The sequence below is a fragment of the Aulonocara stuartgranti genome, assembly GCF_965226115.1.
Source record: "Aulonocara stuartgranti genome assembly, chromosome: 23".
NCBI lineage: Eukaryota > Metazoa > Chordata > Actinopteri > Cichliformes > Cichlidae > Aulonocara > Aulonocara stuartgranti.
The window spans coordinates 50,465,875-50,483,662 of record NC_138958.1 but is presented as its reverse complement, the minus strand read 5'-3'; the positions used below and the strand labels follow the sequence as shown (position 1 = coordinate 50,483,662).

The following is a 17,788-nucleotide window of genomic DNA, read 5'->3' as shown; positions in this document are numbered from 1 at the left end:
TTGCCAACAAAGGTTATGTTACAAAGTATTGAGTTGTATTTTTGTTATTGACCAAATACTCATTTTCCACCCTGATTTACGAATAAATTCTTTACAAATCCTACCATGTGAATTCATGGATTTTTCTTTCACATTCTGTCTCTCACAGTTGAAGTGTACCTCTGGTGCAAATTACTGACCTCTGTCATCATTTTAGGTGGGGGAACTTGCACAATCGGTGGCTGACTAAATACTTTTTTGCCCCACTGTATACACCACAACACAACGACAGGCGTAACTCACACAAACGGGTAACATGAGGCTCAGATGCTTTGGACATGTTCACATATACTGGACACAGAATGATGAAGATGGAGCTGCAGGAAGGAGGAAAAGAGGAAAAACACAGAAAAGATTCACAGATGTGGTGAAAAAGGACACGACAGCTTCTGTTTGTTAGTTTGGTTTTTCTTTATTTGGTAAAGATTCAGAAATAAAGAGAAGATCACATGTTGGAATATTATATTAACGTTCTGTAATTACAACAAGTTGTAAAATCTTTCCAGAGTGAGACAGAGACTGTGCAGAGACTGTAGAAGGACAGAGCAGCAGCAGAGCAGTCCAGATACACTGATGATCCTCTGTCAGATCCAGAGGGACACACAGGGCTGATGCTGGACTCTACATTGTGTCTGACAGTGGAGCTGTTCTCAGAGCAGTTCACTCTGCAGCACTGACAGTCATCTGCACTTCATTCCTCTGTCAGTCACTGCTGGATGAAGCTCTCCTCTCCACCTCCCAGTAACATGGCCCAGTCAGAGCGTCTCTACACACAAGCTGCTGCTGCTTCAACCTCTCTGGATCATCAGGACACAGCTGCTCCTCTCTCACCACATATAACATGAGTCCCACCTGCAGAGAGAAGGAGGAAGAGCAGAGGAGATAAACGAGTGTTTCCAGAGACTCTTCATCAGCTGTCAGTCAGTGATGCAGCACATCCAGTATAAAGAGCAGCAGGGACGTCAGTGCTGGGACTGTACTAGGACTCATTGTTGCTTCACTTTTTCTAATCTTTGGATTTTTATTGAAGTTGCTGAAAATGTTTTTCCCTCCTAGTTTGAGTTTGGACTTTCATTCATTAGAAGAACCTTGGTGTGTCCACTCTGAGCTCTGTAGGAACCCCAACAACAAGCCCAACAATCCAGATGGACGGTTCCAGCTGTTAACTGGAGGAATTCCATCCAAACATCTGCTCTCACTAAATTCTTCCTCACCTACAGACTGTGTTCTTCACTGCTTTAAACTTGGAAATCAATGCAGTCATTGGCCTGCGTGCTGCTTTGTTCAGAGAGCTGATTGGCTGTTGACAGTGTTTGATCAGAGCGTGTCAGCCGTTACTATGGTGACCATAAAGGTGAGAAACAGGAAGTGTTTGTGTCCAATCCTGAAGCCTGTCACCGTTCTCCTCTCACAGCTTCACTGAGAAGCTGCAGCTTTACAGGAAACACTGGATCTTTGTTTCATACTGACTGTGTTTAGTACAATACTGCTGACAGCACCACCCACTCACTCCATCACTCTACTGACCACAGAGTCTCCAGTCTGTAGTCTGGACTCTGCTGAAGATCAGACAGCTGCTTCACATCTGGATCCTTCAGGTTGTTGTAGATCAGGTCCAGCTGTCTCAGATGGGAGGGGTTGGACTTCAGTGCTGCTGCCAGATAATCACAGCTGATCTTTGACAAACCACAGTCCCATAATCTGTATAAAGAATGAAAGATGTAAGTTTATTAGACAAAGTGCTTGAAATCATTCAGTGTTTCATCATCTGTTCAGAGCTGAAGAAGGTTCAGAATGTAGAAGTTTAGAAAATGGAAACTCCAAACAGCTGAAGCCAACAGGAAGCAGCTTCAAACAGGAAACTGTGCAGAGTTTCAGACTATATGTCCTGATGCAGCCAGTTGGATTTTGGAGATTTGAATCTCTGTTCTGTGACTAAGTCCTTGAATCATTTCTTCCAGTTGGTCCAACAAGACAGACTAAGTATTGGACATGTGTTGTGGCTCCATCAGGGGAGCTTCTAAATGTGATGTGATGGCCCCTCTGGGTCTGTCAGGTCACAGCACTGAAGAGAGCTCAAACTGGGCACACAGCTGTTCCAGTCTGGACCAAAGACTCTATACTGGGACTGAGGGACTGCTTTGACTGCACCCACTGGGACTTTTGAAAGGCTCATGTTCTCACTTAGATCATCGATTTCTACTGACATTTCTTTCTGGGAAAAATGGGGATTACTTTGGAAACAGGAAGTATTTTCCCCAATAAGCAGCCCTGGATTAGTAAATCACTCCAACATGTTCTCAGGCAGAAGAAGCTGTCTTGTTATGAGGGAGAGAAGAAAAAGATTGAGGCACAGAAACCTGTTGAAAGAGAGATAAAGCAGCTAAAATCAGGTGTAAAAGTAAAGCAGAGGATGAGCTGAATAAAGGACACTCAAGGCTGGCTTGGAAAGGAATGAAGTCCATGGTGGGGATGCAGAACAAGGAGCAAAGATGAATGTGATGCTGAATCAGCAGAAGACTTGGACTCATTTGATTCCAGCTTTGATATCATTGATTTCAATGAAGAGCTTTGTGATTGTAGCAAAGGGCTGGTAGCTCTGAGAGTCCCACTGATGAGGTGTTTGTGTGGAAATCTCTTAGTGGGACCAAAGAGAGAAAAAGCCCTGGTCCTGATGCTGTGGGAGGGAAATGATTGAAGTGTGCTGTGAGGAACTGACTGGGAGATTTTCACACATTTTCCAGTCCTCCTTGGAACAACAGGAAGTTCCCAGCATATGGAAACAAAGGTTAAGTGTCCTATGGCACTCAGTGATGATGGTGCTGTGGCCCCACCACCTCCACCTCTTTGTAAAGGAACTAACTGTAATCTGAAGCTTCAAATGGAACTAAGACTTCCTCCACTAGGTGGCAGTGTCTGATGAGAAAGTGTTAGTGGAGCTGGCCTGGAGTCAGAAACAGGAAGATGCAGGATTTGGGCTGAAATGGGCAAAAGTGGTTAGCACTAGTGCCTTAGAGCAAGAAGGTTGTAGGTTGAAGCTTGTTGGTCAGCTGGGCCTTTCTGTGGAGGTTGGATGTTCTCCCACAGTCCAATGAAATGGTGCTTCTAAATTGGCTGTAGGTGTGGATGTGAGGGAGTGCTTCTCTGTCGCTCTCTGTTGGCCCTGTGATGGACTGCTCACCTGTGCAGGTGGACCACGCCTCTTGCCCTATGACAGCTAGGGCACAGGCTGCAGCCCTGTGAGCATAAGCTGAATAAACAGTTAGCAAAAATGATCCATAGATGGCCTGAAATCCCCCAGTTAGCAGTTTGGTAGATAGCTATGACATGCTAATCCCATCCAGCAGCTGTATTCTACCTGTAAGCTGATCCCTGCTGAGCCAAAGCACTTTTTCATATACAAATTACAACCTTTAATAGAAACCTATTGGTCAGCATCTTATTAGCCTGCTGTTAGCTTCATTCCACAGAAAACTGAGAGAAACTAACAGAGTTGATAAAGAATGAAGAGAAATGTGCTGATTTAAAGCCTTTGAAGTGCTTCAGATGATCTCTGTCCACTTCTGTCCACTCATTCATTCATGTAAGCTTTCTAATGCAGCTTTGATCTTCACAGTCTGCTTGATGAAACTCATTCTAACCCTGAATGTCAGAGTGTTCCTCCTTCTCTTTCCCATCATTCATGCTGGCAGTGGAGGAGATTTGGATGTTGGACTGTGTTTTGGATGATGTGTGTATGTTTGTGTTGGACTGCTGTCTGTAAAGCAAACGCACATTTTGCTTTGGATTTCAGTGTCAGACAGACTTTAAGGTGCAATGAAGAGTTTGAGAGTTTCACAGTGAATTTTCCAGTGGAGGATTTTTCTTCTTCTTTGAAGGTTTGAAATGTGAACATTGTTCTGCTGCAGTCAATGGACTAAACCAGAGAAGAAGAAAACAGACTTTACCATGAAGATCCTCAGTGTGGATCAGTATAATATCAGCCTGATGTCTGCAGTTTAGTGTCAGCACAACTTTCACATCATATTCATCTCAGCACAACTAAAACATGCTGACTGACCCCAGAGTTTCAAGTTTACATCCTGGACTCTCCAGGAAACCACACAGATGCTTCACTCCTGGATCCTGCAGCTTGTTGTTGTTTCTCAGGTCCAGCTCTCTCAGATGGGAGGGGTTGGACTTCAGTGCTGCTGCCAGATAATCACAGCTGATCTCTGACAAACCACAGCGCTCCAATCTGTATAAAGAATGAAAGATGTAAGTTTATTAGACAAAGTGCTTGAAATCATTCAGTGTTTCATCATCTGTTCAGAGCTGAAGAAGGTTCAGAATGTAGAAGTTTAGAAAATGGAAACTCCAAACAGCTGAAGCCAACAGGAAGCAGCTTCAAACAAACACAACAAGAGAAAAAACTCTGAATGTTTCACATTAAAGTCGTACATTTCTCATAAAAACAGGACAAAGACTTGAAAAAGTCGTGTTTTTCCTTCCAGGAACCACATGGCTTCACTTTTAAAGGTGAAGTGTGACAGAAATGGACATATTTGAAGTCCAACACCTTTTTCCAGTCACATTATTAAAGCAGACAAACTACAAGCTCATTTTCATTCCAACAAGTCATCTTCTGACCTGGACTAACAACACTGGTCTCTATGTGCAGCTGGCTGTGAGACCAGTGCTCAGGGAGCGTCTACAAAGTGCAACACTGAAAGAACATCACACACTCATTTGCTTCCAGCACTTTCACACAAACATCTACTGTCATTATTGTCACCAAACTCTGTGGATCCTTTATTGCAAATTCAAATGGGATCAAATGGTCAGACAAAAGAGGGTTATGAGGAAATATGATGAAATGTTGTGTATTAGCAGCAACTTATTGAATCTTTTTCCTCAAAAACCAAACAAAATGATTGACAAACATGTTTTTACAAACTCAGTGTTGGACTTGGATCAGCAGGATAAGCTGATGTTTAAAGGCATTTGAGTCTCGCTGTATGAGAGTCCAGTTATTACTCAATATTTATGGATGATGTTCTTTCAGTGTTGCACTTTGTTTGGCACAAAATGAAATTATTTGGCCTCTCAGATGCTTTTAGAGATTCCCAAATGACTGATGATGACATCTCTGGGGTCTGATTAATAGAAAAAAAATGTCTTTGAGACCTTTTGTAACTGACAAACTCTTCATCTGCTAACAACACTGAGTTGAATCTCCATGGCTGATAGTTGGAGCAGGCATCAGGAATACACATTGAAAAAACAAGAGGAGAAATCACCAGAGTCTTATAATCACATTCTGTAACTAAAGGGAGACGTTTTTCTATACAAATATATGTTTTATGGACATTAGAAAAAAAGAGTATTGACGTGAAGCAGGATTATGAAATCTCCATACATCAGCCAGCCCATAATTATCAAGAAAGCTCTGAATGACGCATGCTGAATTTGGACTAAGTGTACTTTTGTGTGAACTGTGCCAGCACCGTACTTGTTGTGCATTCAAGGAGGGAACATCAGCGCTGCATCGTGGGAACAACACCGCAGGAACAAAGACACAGCACGGCCGATGAAGGACGAGGACAAAGGAAAGGTGAGTGAGAAGACCCTGGTGGTGTGGACGGACCTGCAGGGGCTCCAAGACTGAGGAACAGAGACGTCCATGTACCAGCTGAGGATGCTGCAGTGATCCAGGGAGCTCGGTCCAATCTGAGGCCGTGTGAACTACGTGGACCACAGTTTCTTCACAGACTTCAGCCACGTGAACATCTGGAGATCCAACAGTGCACGAGCTGTGAGCCATCAGCTGTTTCTCTCATCAGCTGCTGTAATGAGAGCTGCTGGAATCATCTCGAGCAGCAGGAAATCACTGATGTTGTTTCTAACCAAAGATATGGGACTGAGCTCCGCTGAGCTCCTTCTACTTTCATCCAGATAGAAACTGCTACAGTCTGCTGATTATTGCTTTGCCTCCATCACACGAGCTCTTTATCCTGTTCTTCACTCTCATTGGTTCTTTGTCTGCTTGTTTTTACAACAGTAGTCTTCTGATTGGTCAAAGGAGACAATCAGCTGTGACTAAATGTAGCTCCTACAGCAGTGATGGGAATAACTACTGAAGCTAATCCAGTATCAAAGCTCAGGAATCAGCAGCTCCCACCTCGTTTTCTTTCAACAACTATTTTTAGCTGCTGTGTTTTTGTGTTTCTGCAGACCTCAGACATCCTGCTGCTCTGGACAACTTTTTCATTCTTTTGTATCATTATTTTGCTTTTCTTTTATTATTATGTTATATGTATTAATATGTGAAACACTTATTCTTTGTGTTTTTGCTTTGCTCCTGTCAAACTGCTTTAATAAAATCTGCTGCAGTCTAAACTGTGGACGTTCCCTTTTTAACCCTTTGTGAAACAATAAAGGTTTAAATCTGAGTTTTCATCTATGTTAGTGTTTAATGGGTCTAATAGGTTGCTTTGGCCTTTCCCAGTAATATCTTCCCTTGCAGTCTGTGGTCCAGGCTTCTAAAACCATCCCAGGTTAACAAGAACTACAATCTAGAGGAGAGCTGCCATAACAGGTGTGACTGATGAGATCTGACCTGCAAGGTTACTCAGGTTTGTTTGTATCAGGACAAGCAGGGAAGCCGCCTGGACGTCAAAGTAGTTAGAGCTGGGCGAGTGTCCTCACCCACATCGGCTTCACAACTCTGCATCATCTACTGAGTAAGACTCAGAGCATCAGAGATTAGAAGGTCTACAAAGAGCTGAACCAGACTTCCTGTATAAAGGTTTTAGTTCCACAGATCGACAGTGTCAGCACAACTAAAACGTGGAGACTGACCTCAGAGTTTCAATTTGATGTTGTGGATTCTCCAGAAGAACACACAGCTGCTTCACTCCTGAATCCTGAAGCTTGTGGTCTCTCAGGTCCACCTCTGTGGGATACGAAGGGTTGAGCTTCAGCACTGCTTCCAGATAATCACAGCTGATCTCTGACAAATCACAGCGCTCCAATCTGTATAGAGAATGAAAGATGTAAGTTTATTAGACAAAGTGCTTGAAATCATTCAGTGTTTCATCATCTGTTCAGAGCTGAAGAAGGTTCAGAATGTAGAAGTTTAGAAAATGGAAACTCCAAACAGCTGAAGCCAACAGGAAGCAGCTTCAAACAAACACAACAAGAGAAAAAACTCTGAATGTTTCACATTAAAGTCGTACATTTCTAACAAGAGTGTTTTAAAGACAGAGTCACTGATGATCATCTTCTGCCCAGTAAAACTTTGGTTTTCCACATGTGAGTGTTAATGATGCACAAAGACTGTGAGTGCAAAGAGGGAGCGAGGAGGATGACAGAGAGATGGTACAGGAGCATCAAGAACCCGGCGAGGAAATGAGCAGAAGGACTTTGGAGCCTGTTGGATTGAAGCTTTCACAGAGACGTGTTTGACTGGACACCACCAGGACAGACTTTTAATCCCAGGATTTGGATGAGCTTTCTGTCTTTATGGTCACAAATGATGCTGTAACTCTGTGAATGTCCTGGAACTGTCAGCAGTGTGGTTACGTCCTTTTGACCTGAGTTTCCACAGCTCTTATAACAGCAGTGTACATTCAGACTGAGACACGCTTCAGTCTGTATGGACCTGTTTCTGTAGCTGCCACCATCATTCTACGGTCGTGTCCAAATTCATGGGCTGCATCCTCCCGAGGACCCGGCCTTTGCGGTCTACGTGGGCTGGGTCCTCAGAAGGTCGGGTAGGCTGGAAATAAACGGCTGGGGAAATTGGACGGTCTAGCCTTCTGATTAGCGTCACCGCTGTCTCGGTGGAGTTTAATAAACTCAGCCGTCTGCTCCTTGCTATCTAAAATATAACAGGACACTGGCGTAAATTCTCGACCGTCTCATACTTCTGTTTAATCAGTTTTCTGTTTGACGTTTAGTCAGCTCTGTAAAGACCAAGGAGGAACCCACCTGGGGGATTAATAAAGTTTTATTTTATCTAATCTAATCTAATAACTTTAATCTCAGCCAAACCGATTTACTCACGAACAAACAAAACACTGAAAAAAGTCAAACAATAACATTTTGAGGTTGTCTAAGTGACTTATATATCACGTTTAACCTGAGTAGCGAAAGTCCGCGGTGATCTGAAAATGATGTGCCGGGAGTTGTGCCGGGAGTTGTGCCGTTCTCGGCGGCTTCAGTGACCCTCGAGCTCCCGGCGAGCTATCGAGCTGGTGGGTAGCAGACGTCTCCGAAAACGTCGAAGCACTTTTGCAAATATGCGGTATCTTGATAAACCGAGCAGATATTTGATGTTTACACAGCTACTTTCTCGCCTGAAAATATGTTAAAAGTTTATTTTGTGACCGAAAAAGATTAGTATGAGTAATTTTAAAACTTAGTAGCGGCCGCCATTGTTGGAAACTGGAGTTTGGCTGGGCCGCGCTATGAATTCTGGGATATGGTAGGCCACGAAGGACACACCCGACCCATCCTTCAAATTCAGGGAAAAGGAGGACGCATTTGTTGGCTGCATTCGGAGGAGTCTACGAATTTGGACAGCCTTCGACGTGTCGCTGTGACGTAATCGGTCTACAAATGCGGCCTCAGGAGGATGCAGCCCATGAATTTGGACACGACCTACATGTTTGTACATCAGCTTATCAAATACTGTCTGGAGCTGTCTGAGCCCCGCCCACACAGACACAGCTCCTCTCTGGAGCAAAACTTCTGCTTCATCTCCGCCTCTTTTCTTCATCCTCCACCTCTCTTTTCTCTTCTTCGGTGTTCTGCAGCCACAGAGCCTCACAGCCATTAGCACGCCCATACCTGAGCAGCTAGCATTACCCAGCATGCCGTGCAGCAGTGTCAGTTTGTAAATGTGCAAGAATTCCTGCTCCAAACTGTTTCACAGAGTGCTGTGTGCCGTGACCTTTGACCTGCTAAAGACAGTCAGCTGTGGATTATTCATTGTTGTGTCTGATACTTAGAACTGTGAGGAAGAAGCTACACAGTTAATCAGGGTCCCCTCTCTCTGAATCAGGAAAGGTGGGCAGGCCGCGTGTGGGCCGCGGGCCATACGTTGAGTATCACTGTTTGAAATGTGAACATTGTTCTGCTGCAGTCAATGGACTAAACCAGAGAAGAAGAAAACAGACTTTACCATGAAGATCCTCAGTGTGGATCAGTATAATATCAGCCTGATGTCTGCAGTTTAGTGTCAGCACAACTTTCACATCATATTCATCTCAGCACAACTAAAACATGCTGACTGACCTCAGAGTTTCAAATCGACATCGTGGATTCTCCCGAAAACCACACAGATGCTTCACTCCTGAACCCTTCAGGTTGCTGTAGGTTCCACTCAGGTCCACCTCTGTGGGATACGAGGGGTTGGACTTCAGTGCTGCTGCCAGATAATCAAGGCCAATATCTGACAAACCACAGCTCTTCAATCTGTATAAAGAATGAAAGATGTAAGTTTATTAGACAAAGTGCTTGAAATCATTCAGTGTTTCATCATCTGTTCAGAGCTGAAGAAGGTTCAGAATGTAGAAGTTTAGAAAATGGAAACTCCAAACAGCTGAAGCCAACAGGAAGCAGCTTCAAACAAACACAACAAGAGAAAAAACTCTGAATGTTTCACATTAAAGTCGTACATTTCTCATAAAAACAGGACAAAGACTTGAAAAAGTCGTGTTTTTCCTTCCAGGAACCACATGGCTTCACTTTTAAAGGTGAAGTGTGACAGAAATGGACATATTTGAAGTCCAACACCTTTTTCCAGTCACATTATTAAAGCAGACAAACTACAAGCTCATTTTCATTCCAACAAGTCATCTTCTGACCTGGACTAACAACACTGGTCTCTATGTGCAGCTGGCTGTGAGACCAGTGCTCAGGGAGCGTCTACAAAGTGCAACACTGAAAGAACATCACACACTCATTTGCTTCCAGCACTTTCACACAAACATCTACTGTCATCATTCATGTTCCTGCTCCTCTGGATTCACACGGAGCCTCTGCTCATGCCGTTGCCATGGTGAATCATAGTATGTGGCTCCATAACTCAGACTGAGCATGCTCAGAGCTGATTGGCCCGACTCTGATCAGCTGATCTAGAAGAGGAAACTCTGCTATATGTACATTATTACATCTACACCTGAATCACAACACTCACACAAATATATCAACTGTGTTTAATATTTTGGCACGTAGATCATTTATGTGCTTCAGCTCTTCTTACATTTTACCACCAACATGTTTCAAAAGGAGCAGCTTTTGAAGGCCAGCTGTCTGTGTTTCTTGTTTTCATTGTTGGATAATGGAACAAGTCGATGCTTCAGTGCTTTGAATTAGGAGTGGGTTTTAATAATCGATTCATCGATTAAAATCGATTCTAGCTTGGATAACGTGATATTGATTAATTAAAATCCTGAATCAATTTTTTAATATTAATTTATTTTGCCCGAAATGTCAGAATCTCAGGTTAAACCTCACAAAACTTTAACAACCACCAAACAGCTGAAACAGTGAATGAGAGCAGGAACACGGATTCTGCACAGAGACGTAAACACAAAGCTCGGACCCGCCGACACATCAGAATCAGTGAGATGTCGCCTTTCTCACTGACGGCACAGACACGGTCGGGGCTGAAAGCCGACAGCTCGCCGATTCTGATGTTTCGGCGGGTCCACGCTTTGTGTTTACGTCCTTTTTGCGCTCGATTCTGAAGCTGTTAGTTTTATCTCTCTCCAAACAATATTGACTGAACCAGCAGCAAAAGAAGATCCAAACTACGCTTCACATAAACATCGTCATGAACTCACTCTGACTTTTGCTGTTTTGCTTCCACCACAATAAAATCACACTTCATGCACAGCTCTCTCTCTCTCTCTCTGTACTTCAAGAACAGTTTCCTGTTTAAAATCTGTTTTCTGCATTATTCGCTTGCTTGTTACGCACAAGTCTACCGTTGTTTACAGCGCTGTCGGCCGCTGTTTTTTTCCTTTTACTTGCTTTCGAAAAGAAAACCTAATTTCTGCCGTTCAATACTGAACAAATTTAAACTTTTTAAAATTATGCAAATTGCAAAACGCTCAGTTGTGTCTTTAATAAAAACACTGTAACTTTGCTCTGCTTCACTTCAGCAGCATCAGGTAATGTTCATGTGTTGATTCATGGTTTTCTTTCGTTTTTGATCTACTGCAGAATATTTCTATAAAATCCCAGAACAGGAAAATCACCTTCATGTTCTTCCGTGTTTTATCTTCAGCTACTTTGACACAAAGGCCTCTGCTGTGATGCTCACACATTTGATAAAGTCTCAAAAGTGCCAGCTTCCCTTTTATAGACACAAAAATATGTAAATGTACTGAATTATAATATTTCTGTCTGAGGCAAAATTTCCCAGATTCCAATCGAATTGAATCGAACTGAACATTTCCTCATGAACTGTATTAAACTCTGTAAATGAACTGAGAACTATTTCTACATTTGAAACTATGGATTCATTTTCCCGTTCACTTCTGTACGTTAGTGTATAAATGAATGTTAGACTGGGCTCCATGGAAAAACTTGGACTGGTCTCAGCTGCCTTCTTTCTGTAGTCCTTTCTCTTCTCCAGCTTCTGTTTGAAATCCTCTCACAGAGCCTGAAACCTGCTTTGCTGTCATGTTTGGGCCTGTGTTCCTCTGCTTTAACACAAACCTCACCACAGCAGCTGTGTGGGTCGTCTCTGTAGCAGCCAGATCAGCTTCTGATACATGAACATCATCACAGCTCCTAACTTCACCTTTATTAGCTTTGACATTCATGTCTTTCTTTTCTCTCTCTCTGTTTCCACACAAGCTCAAAGTCTCTGCAGCCTGAAATATAGAAAAACAACAACAGCTGCAGTCAGTGAACTCACCTCAGAGTCTCCAGTCGACAGTTTGGACTCTCCAGTCCAGCACACAGAAGCTTCACTGCTGAATCCTGCAGCTCGTTGTTACTCATGTCCAGCTCTGTCAGATGGGAGGGGATGGACTTCAGAGCCGAGGCCACAACTTCACAGTGAGTCTCTGAGAGTCGACACTGAGTCAGTCTGTGATTATAGAATATAAAATGTGTTATTATAAAAGCAGAAAGTCTGCATTATAAACACAGACTGAATGAATATGAAGACAAAACAGAGTGAGGTCATAATCTGATGAACATCTGCTCTTCACATCTGTGCTTCAGCTCCTCTTACTGTGTTTGACATGACACAACGATTGAGTCTCTCTCAGACCTGCAGACTTTTAATGAGAATCTTTGTTTGGCTTTAATCTGCAGATGAAGGTGGAAGATGGTGTCACATTTAGGCTTCCACAATGTCCACAGTCTGTCACTGAGATCTGATCCAGAGTCAGAGTGAAGACACACATGTGGACTGTTTCCTGTCTTGAATCTAGAACATTTTGAATGAGTTCAGCTCAGTGAAGAGTTCCAGCTGGAAAGATGATCTCTGTTTGCTACCTGCTGCTGTCAGGTACGACTGTTCACGTCCACACGCAGGAAAAACCTGCTGACTGTCACCAAACGGAGCAGAAATGTCATCACTGGACAATAATGATGAATGAACTCAGAGCTGCTGATATCACATCTGATTTCAGGGGAACTAAACTAAAAAGGAACAAATAGAAACAACCATCATGACTCTGTTTGACCTTCAGATCAGAAACTATGGTTCAGAACAGCAGCAGGATTTCAGGCACTGTCACATCCTCAACATCCATATTCCAAATGCTCTTCCTGACAGGACACTCTTTGTTCCCACTCAGGGAGTTTCCATGTGTACAAATCATTTCTGAATCTCAGTAGACTGGGAGGTTTTTCCATCTCATGAATCTCTTTCCTAACATCAAACTAGATAAATCAAACAAAGGAACTGGGGTCTGTCTAATTTCTGACCCCAGTAAAGTTTGTACTGGGATACCCCGACATACTCTCTCTCCATCTGCTCCCACAGCCTCATATTCACAGCTGGCCCTTCTCTCAGCATCCACACTCAGGGTGGGGGCGGGGTCAACACCAGTCAAAACCATTGCTTTGGCCTTATGGCCATTTTATTAGTGTTCGTTTCTGAGTAACAAGCAGGACTACGCACAGGTGTTTGGACATGTGTGGACCCGACCTACACTTAAACTTCTTAAATCCTCTGTTTCTGTGTCACCAGCTACACTTTTAATATTAATGTATTCACTCCGACATTTTTGGAGAGCGGTCAGAGCTCGTACACTGCAGACAAACATGTCTCCCAGCACACAGCTGACTGTCAACTCTCTGAGATTAGATATGATTCATTTAGATTATATCTGTAAGGTGAAGTTTATCTCGGTGTTTATTTGTTCCTGAGGAAGTCAGCTCGGCTCAGATTAAACTGTAATAACTGAACAATTTCAATGAACCTTAACGCCTCCCTGGAGCATATATGGAACTGAATCAGTCACTTTTCTTTATTTCCTGATGTTCATATGTGACATACATGTTTTAACCATTAATCTGGAATTAAACTGACATTTAATATATTTTAAGGAGGAAAGAGAAATTTCACCAGAGGATGTTGATGCTGTTCATGGAGACTGAAGACAGAATGATTTATCTGTCTTAATATTTCTGCTGCTCTTTCCTCAGGTGTAAAAATATTTTAACTGTTGGTTTTAATTCAAAATCAATGGTTAAAATGTTAAAATACCAACAAACTTGTGGCGTTAGTGTTGATATTCTGTGAGTTATTTAAAGAGATCACACAGGTACAGGACATATTTTATGTTCAGGTTTATGCATGTTTGTGGTGTGATGTGCATGTAGTGGGCTGTTATGTTGTAAACTGTGTGGATGTGTTTGGGAACAGAAAGATTATTTTATTGCATAAAACTGCGCTGATCAGCTGTTTCTGCCGCTGATACACTCGGCCGGTGAACCACCTGACTCACACAGGCTCTCCTCCTCCACAGTCCTCGTTTATGAAGAGCTTTACAAACACAACATCACGGCTAACAGCTGGATTCTCCCGTTTCAGTGCCAAACAGCCACTTCCTGCTACAGACAGTAAAGTGGACAGTTTGGTGCTAAACATGTTTTTAAAACTTTAAGCTCTTATTTGTTAAAGCCAGCTTCACAGACAGATCTGTGTCAGTGTTTTAGAGCAGGGCTCAGTGGTGTAAACCAGCCTTTATATGTGTTTCATCTCCATTTTTACATTAAACTGAACCAAAACACTGAAAACTTCACCTGATATGTCTGTGTAGGTTCTCATCATACAGTCATGGTAATCTAAGGAGCCTGGAAAGAAAAGTGACTTCTTTAAGTTTCTTGAAGACGTTTCATCTCTCGAAACCTCTGCTGATAATCACCCACACCCTTTTTCACAGCTTGGCTCATGTGATGAGCCACATGATCAATAGTTGGTCAGCGACCCTCTTAAGGGACACTCCCACTAGGATTAAAATCTGGGACTCTCCACTTTCTGGTTTTAGAAGTGAAGAAGCTGAATGTTCGGATTAAACATCTTCAAGAAACTTAAAGCAGTGCACTCGCTTTTCTTTCTAAGCGGCCTTTCTTAGATCACCTGATATAACCTGAGTAAATTATGTCGAGTGTCAGCGGGGTTTGAAAACTCTGCAGCATGACCCGGGTGTTGCTGGTGGCATCATGAGCTTAGACCCCTCAGTCAGCTCGGTCTAAAGTCATCGCAGCACTAACAGGCACAAATAGGCTCTAACGTGACAAACTGACCCGACATTTAAAGAGTGCCCACTACAGTCTCAGCTAAAACATATTAAAATATGCAACACCAAGGACTGTACACTGGACTCCCGACAGCGTGACAGGGTCTGACAACGAGTGGTGTCGTCGTCCTAGCCGACCTCGGCAGTTATTCACACGCCATGACCAAAAACTCCTGCAGTGTCACAGCAGATAGAGGAGGAGTCACAGAGGAGCGTAACAGCTGTGACAGATGCAACAGGAGGACGAGCTCCAACAGTAAACACACTGAAGACAGGAAAGCAGTCACGAGTGATGTTGGTCCTGTTTTTATCTCCACTAAAACCTCTCTAACGTCACATGTAACAGAACACAGACACATCTGATTATCAGGGACCACGACCCACATCTTTGCCTCACTATGTTTATACGAAGAGACTGAAAATAATGATTCTCCCAACACATCACCAACACTTTTATGGCAAACAGATAATAGTGAGTGACAAGAGGTGAACTGTTTCATATGCAGTTCACAGGGGTAAATACATTTAAACCAAAGACACTGGAAGACAAAATGAAAGGAACTGAAGGTGACAATTCAAGAAGCTCAACAGAAGTCAAATGTAACATGATCAAGATTCCCTGTTAAAAACAGATATGTATAGTATAATAGTAGACTATACTAATAATAGTGTATAGTATAATAGTAGACTATACTAATAATAGTGTCTAGTATAATAGTAGACTATACTAATAATAGTGTATAGTATAATAGTATACTATACTAATAATAGTGTATAGTATAATAGTATACTATACTAATAATAGTGTATAGTATAATAGTATACTATACTAATAATAGTGTCTAGTATAATAGTATACTATACTAATAATAGTGTATAGTATAATAGTAGACTATACTAATAATAGTGTCTAGTATAATAGTAGACTATACTAATAATAGTGTATAGTATAATAGTATACTATACTAATAATAGTGTCTAGTATAATAGTATACTATACTAATAATAGTGTATAGTATAATAGTAGACTATACTAATAATAGTGTATAGTATAATAGTATACTATACTAATAATAGTGTCTAGTATAATAGTATACTATACTAATAATAGTGTATAGTATAATAGTAGACTATACTAATAATAGTGTCTAGTATAATAGTATACTATACTAATAATAGTGTCTAGTATAATAGTAGACTATACTAATAATAGTGTATAGTATAATAGTATACTATACTAATAATAGTGTATAGTATAATAGTAGACTATACTAATAATAGTGTATAGTATAATAGTATACTATACTAATAATAGTGTCTAGTATAATAGTATACTATACTAATAATAGTGTCTAGTATAATAGTATACTATACTAATAATAGTGTATAGTATAATAGTAGACTATACTAATAATAGTGTATAGTATAATAGTATACTATACTAATAATAGTGTCTAGTATAATAGTATACTATACTAATAATAGTGTATAGTATAATAGTAGACTATACTAATAATAGTGTATAGTATAATAGTATACTATACTAATAATAGTGTCTAGTATAATAGTATACTATACTAATAATAGTGTCTAGTATAATAGTATACTATACTAATAATAGTGTATAGTATAATAGTAGACTATACTAATAATAGTGTATAGTATAATAGTATACTATACTAATAATAGTGTCTAGTATAATAGTAGACTATACTAATAATAGTGTATAGTATAATAGTAGACTATACTAATAATAGTGTATAGTATAATAGTATACTATACTAATAATAGTGTATAGTATAATAGTATACTATACTAATAATAGTGTATAGTATAATAGTAGACTATACTAATAATAGTGTATAGTATAATCATAAATCTGGCAAATGTTGAAAACTTCTATACAATCTCAATATTATGGAGGATCAGAAGAGTCAAAACACATCAAAATACATTTCATGCTTCATTAATAAATTGTGCAATAAAACATGAGTACATTTATTTCATTTTAAAAAACATTTTTGAATTCCAATTTTTAAAAAGATTTTAAAAATCTTTTAAAAAATAAAATCAAGGATTTACTTTGTACATTTAAAATGGTGATTCCACTCCTCATTTGAAAATCCATTTCTTCACTGCATTTCCCTTTCCTGTTAGCTCAGGATTACCATATTAGGTATCAGCTGACCTCTGACCTTATATTCCACTTGTGTGGTGTCAGAGTCTCGTCTCTGTTTTTACAGAGGATGTGGTTCTGTTGGCTTCATCAGGTGATGGCCTCCAGCTCACAGTGGAGCTGTTCTCAGCAGAGTGTGAAGCCGTGTGAATGAGGATCAGCATCATGGTCCTCAGCTGGGAAAGGGTGGAGTGCCCACTCTGGGTCACAGACAAGTTCCTGCCCCAGGTGGAGGAGTCTGAGTATCTCAGGGTCGTGTAAAGAAGGGGGAGGGGAGCAGGAATCAACAGACAGACTGTTGCTGCGGTAACAGTGAGGTGGACGCTGTACCGGTCTGTCGTGGTGAAGAGAGAGAGAGCTGAGCGTGACAGCAAAGCTCTAAATTTACCGGTCGATCTATGTCCCTGCCCTCACCTATGGTCACGAGCTGTGGGCAGTGACGGGAGGAACCAGATCGTGGTTACAAGTGGGGCAAATAAATTTTCTCTGAAGGGTAGCTGGTGTCTCCCTTGGAGACGGGGTGAGGAGAATCCCCTTCACAAAAACTAATCAAGTGAACAAGACTCTCCAGGAGGTAAACATTTAAATATCCAAGTCTACCATAAAGAGAAAACTGCATGAAGGTAAACACAGATGGTGCATTACAATTCATTGCATGTGTTTTACATGAAGAATGGAGGATATACCGTCCACTTTCACTCTGTCTTTAGCAGCAAGTGGCTCTTTGTTGTTTGGCTAGCTGCACTGAAACAGGAGAATCCAGCTGTTAGCCGTAATGTTGGTGTTTGTAAAGCACTTTATAACCAAGAACTGTGTT

The 17,788-nt window shown here is 41.3% G+C and overlaps 1 protein-coding gene across 1 annotated transcript in view; it reads right to left on the bottom strand.

The window, feature by feature from the left end:
- LOC309701485 (NACHT, LRR and PYD domains-containing protein 12-like) overlaps positions 1-17,788 on the bottom strand; it is a 1,029,495-nt gene that overhangs the window by 110,560 nt on the left and 901,147 nt on the right. Inside the window, exon 13 of the mRNA XM_082525721.1 lies at positions 4,100-4,276. Coding sequence (XP_082381847.1) covers positions 4,100-4,276 — 177 coding nt within the window. The remainder of the gene's footprint in view (positions 1-4,099; positions 4,277-17,788) is intronic.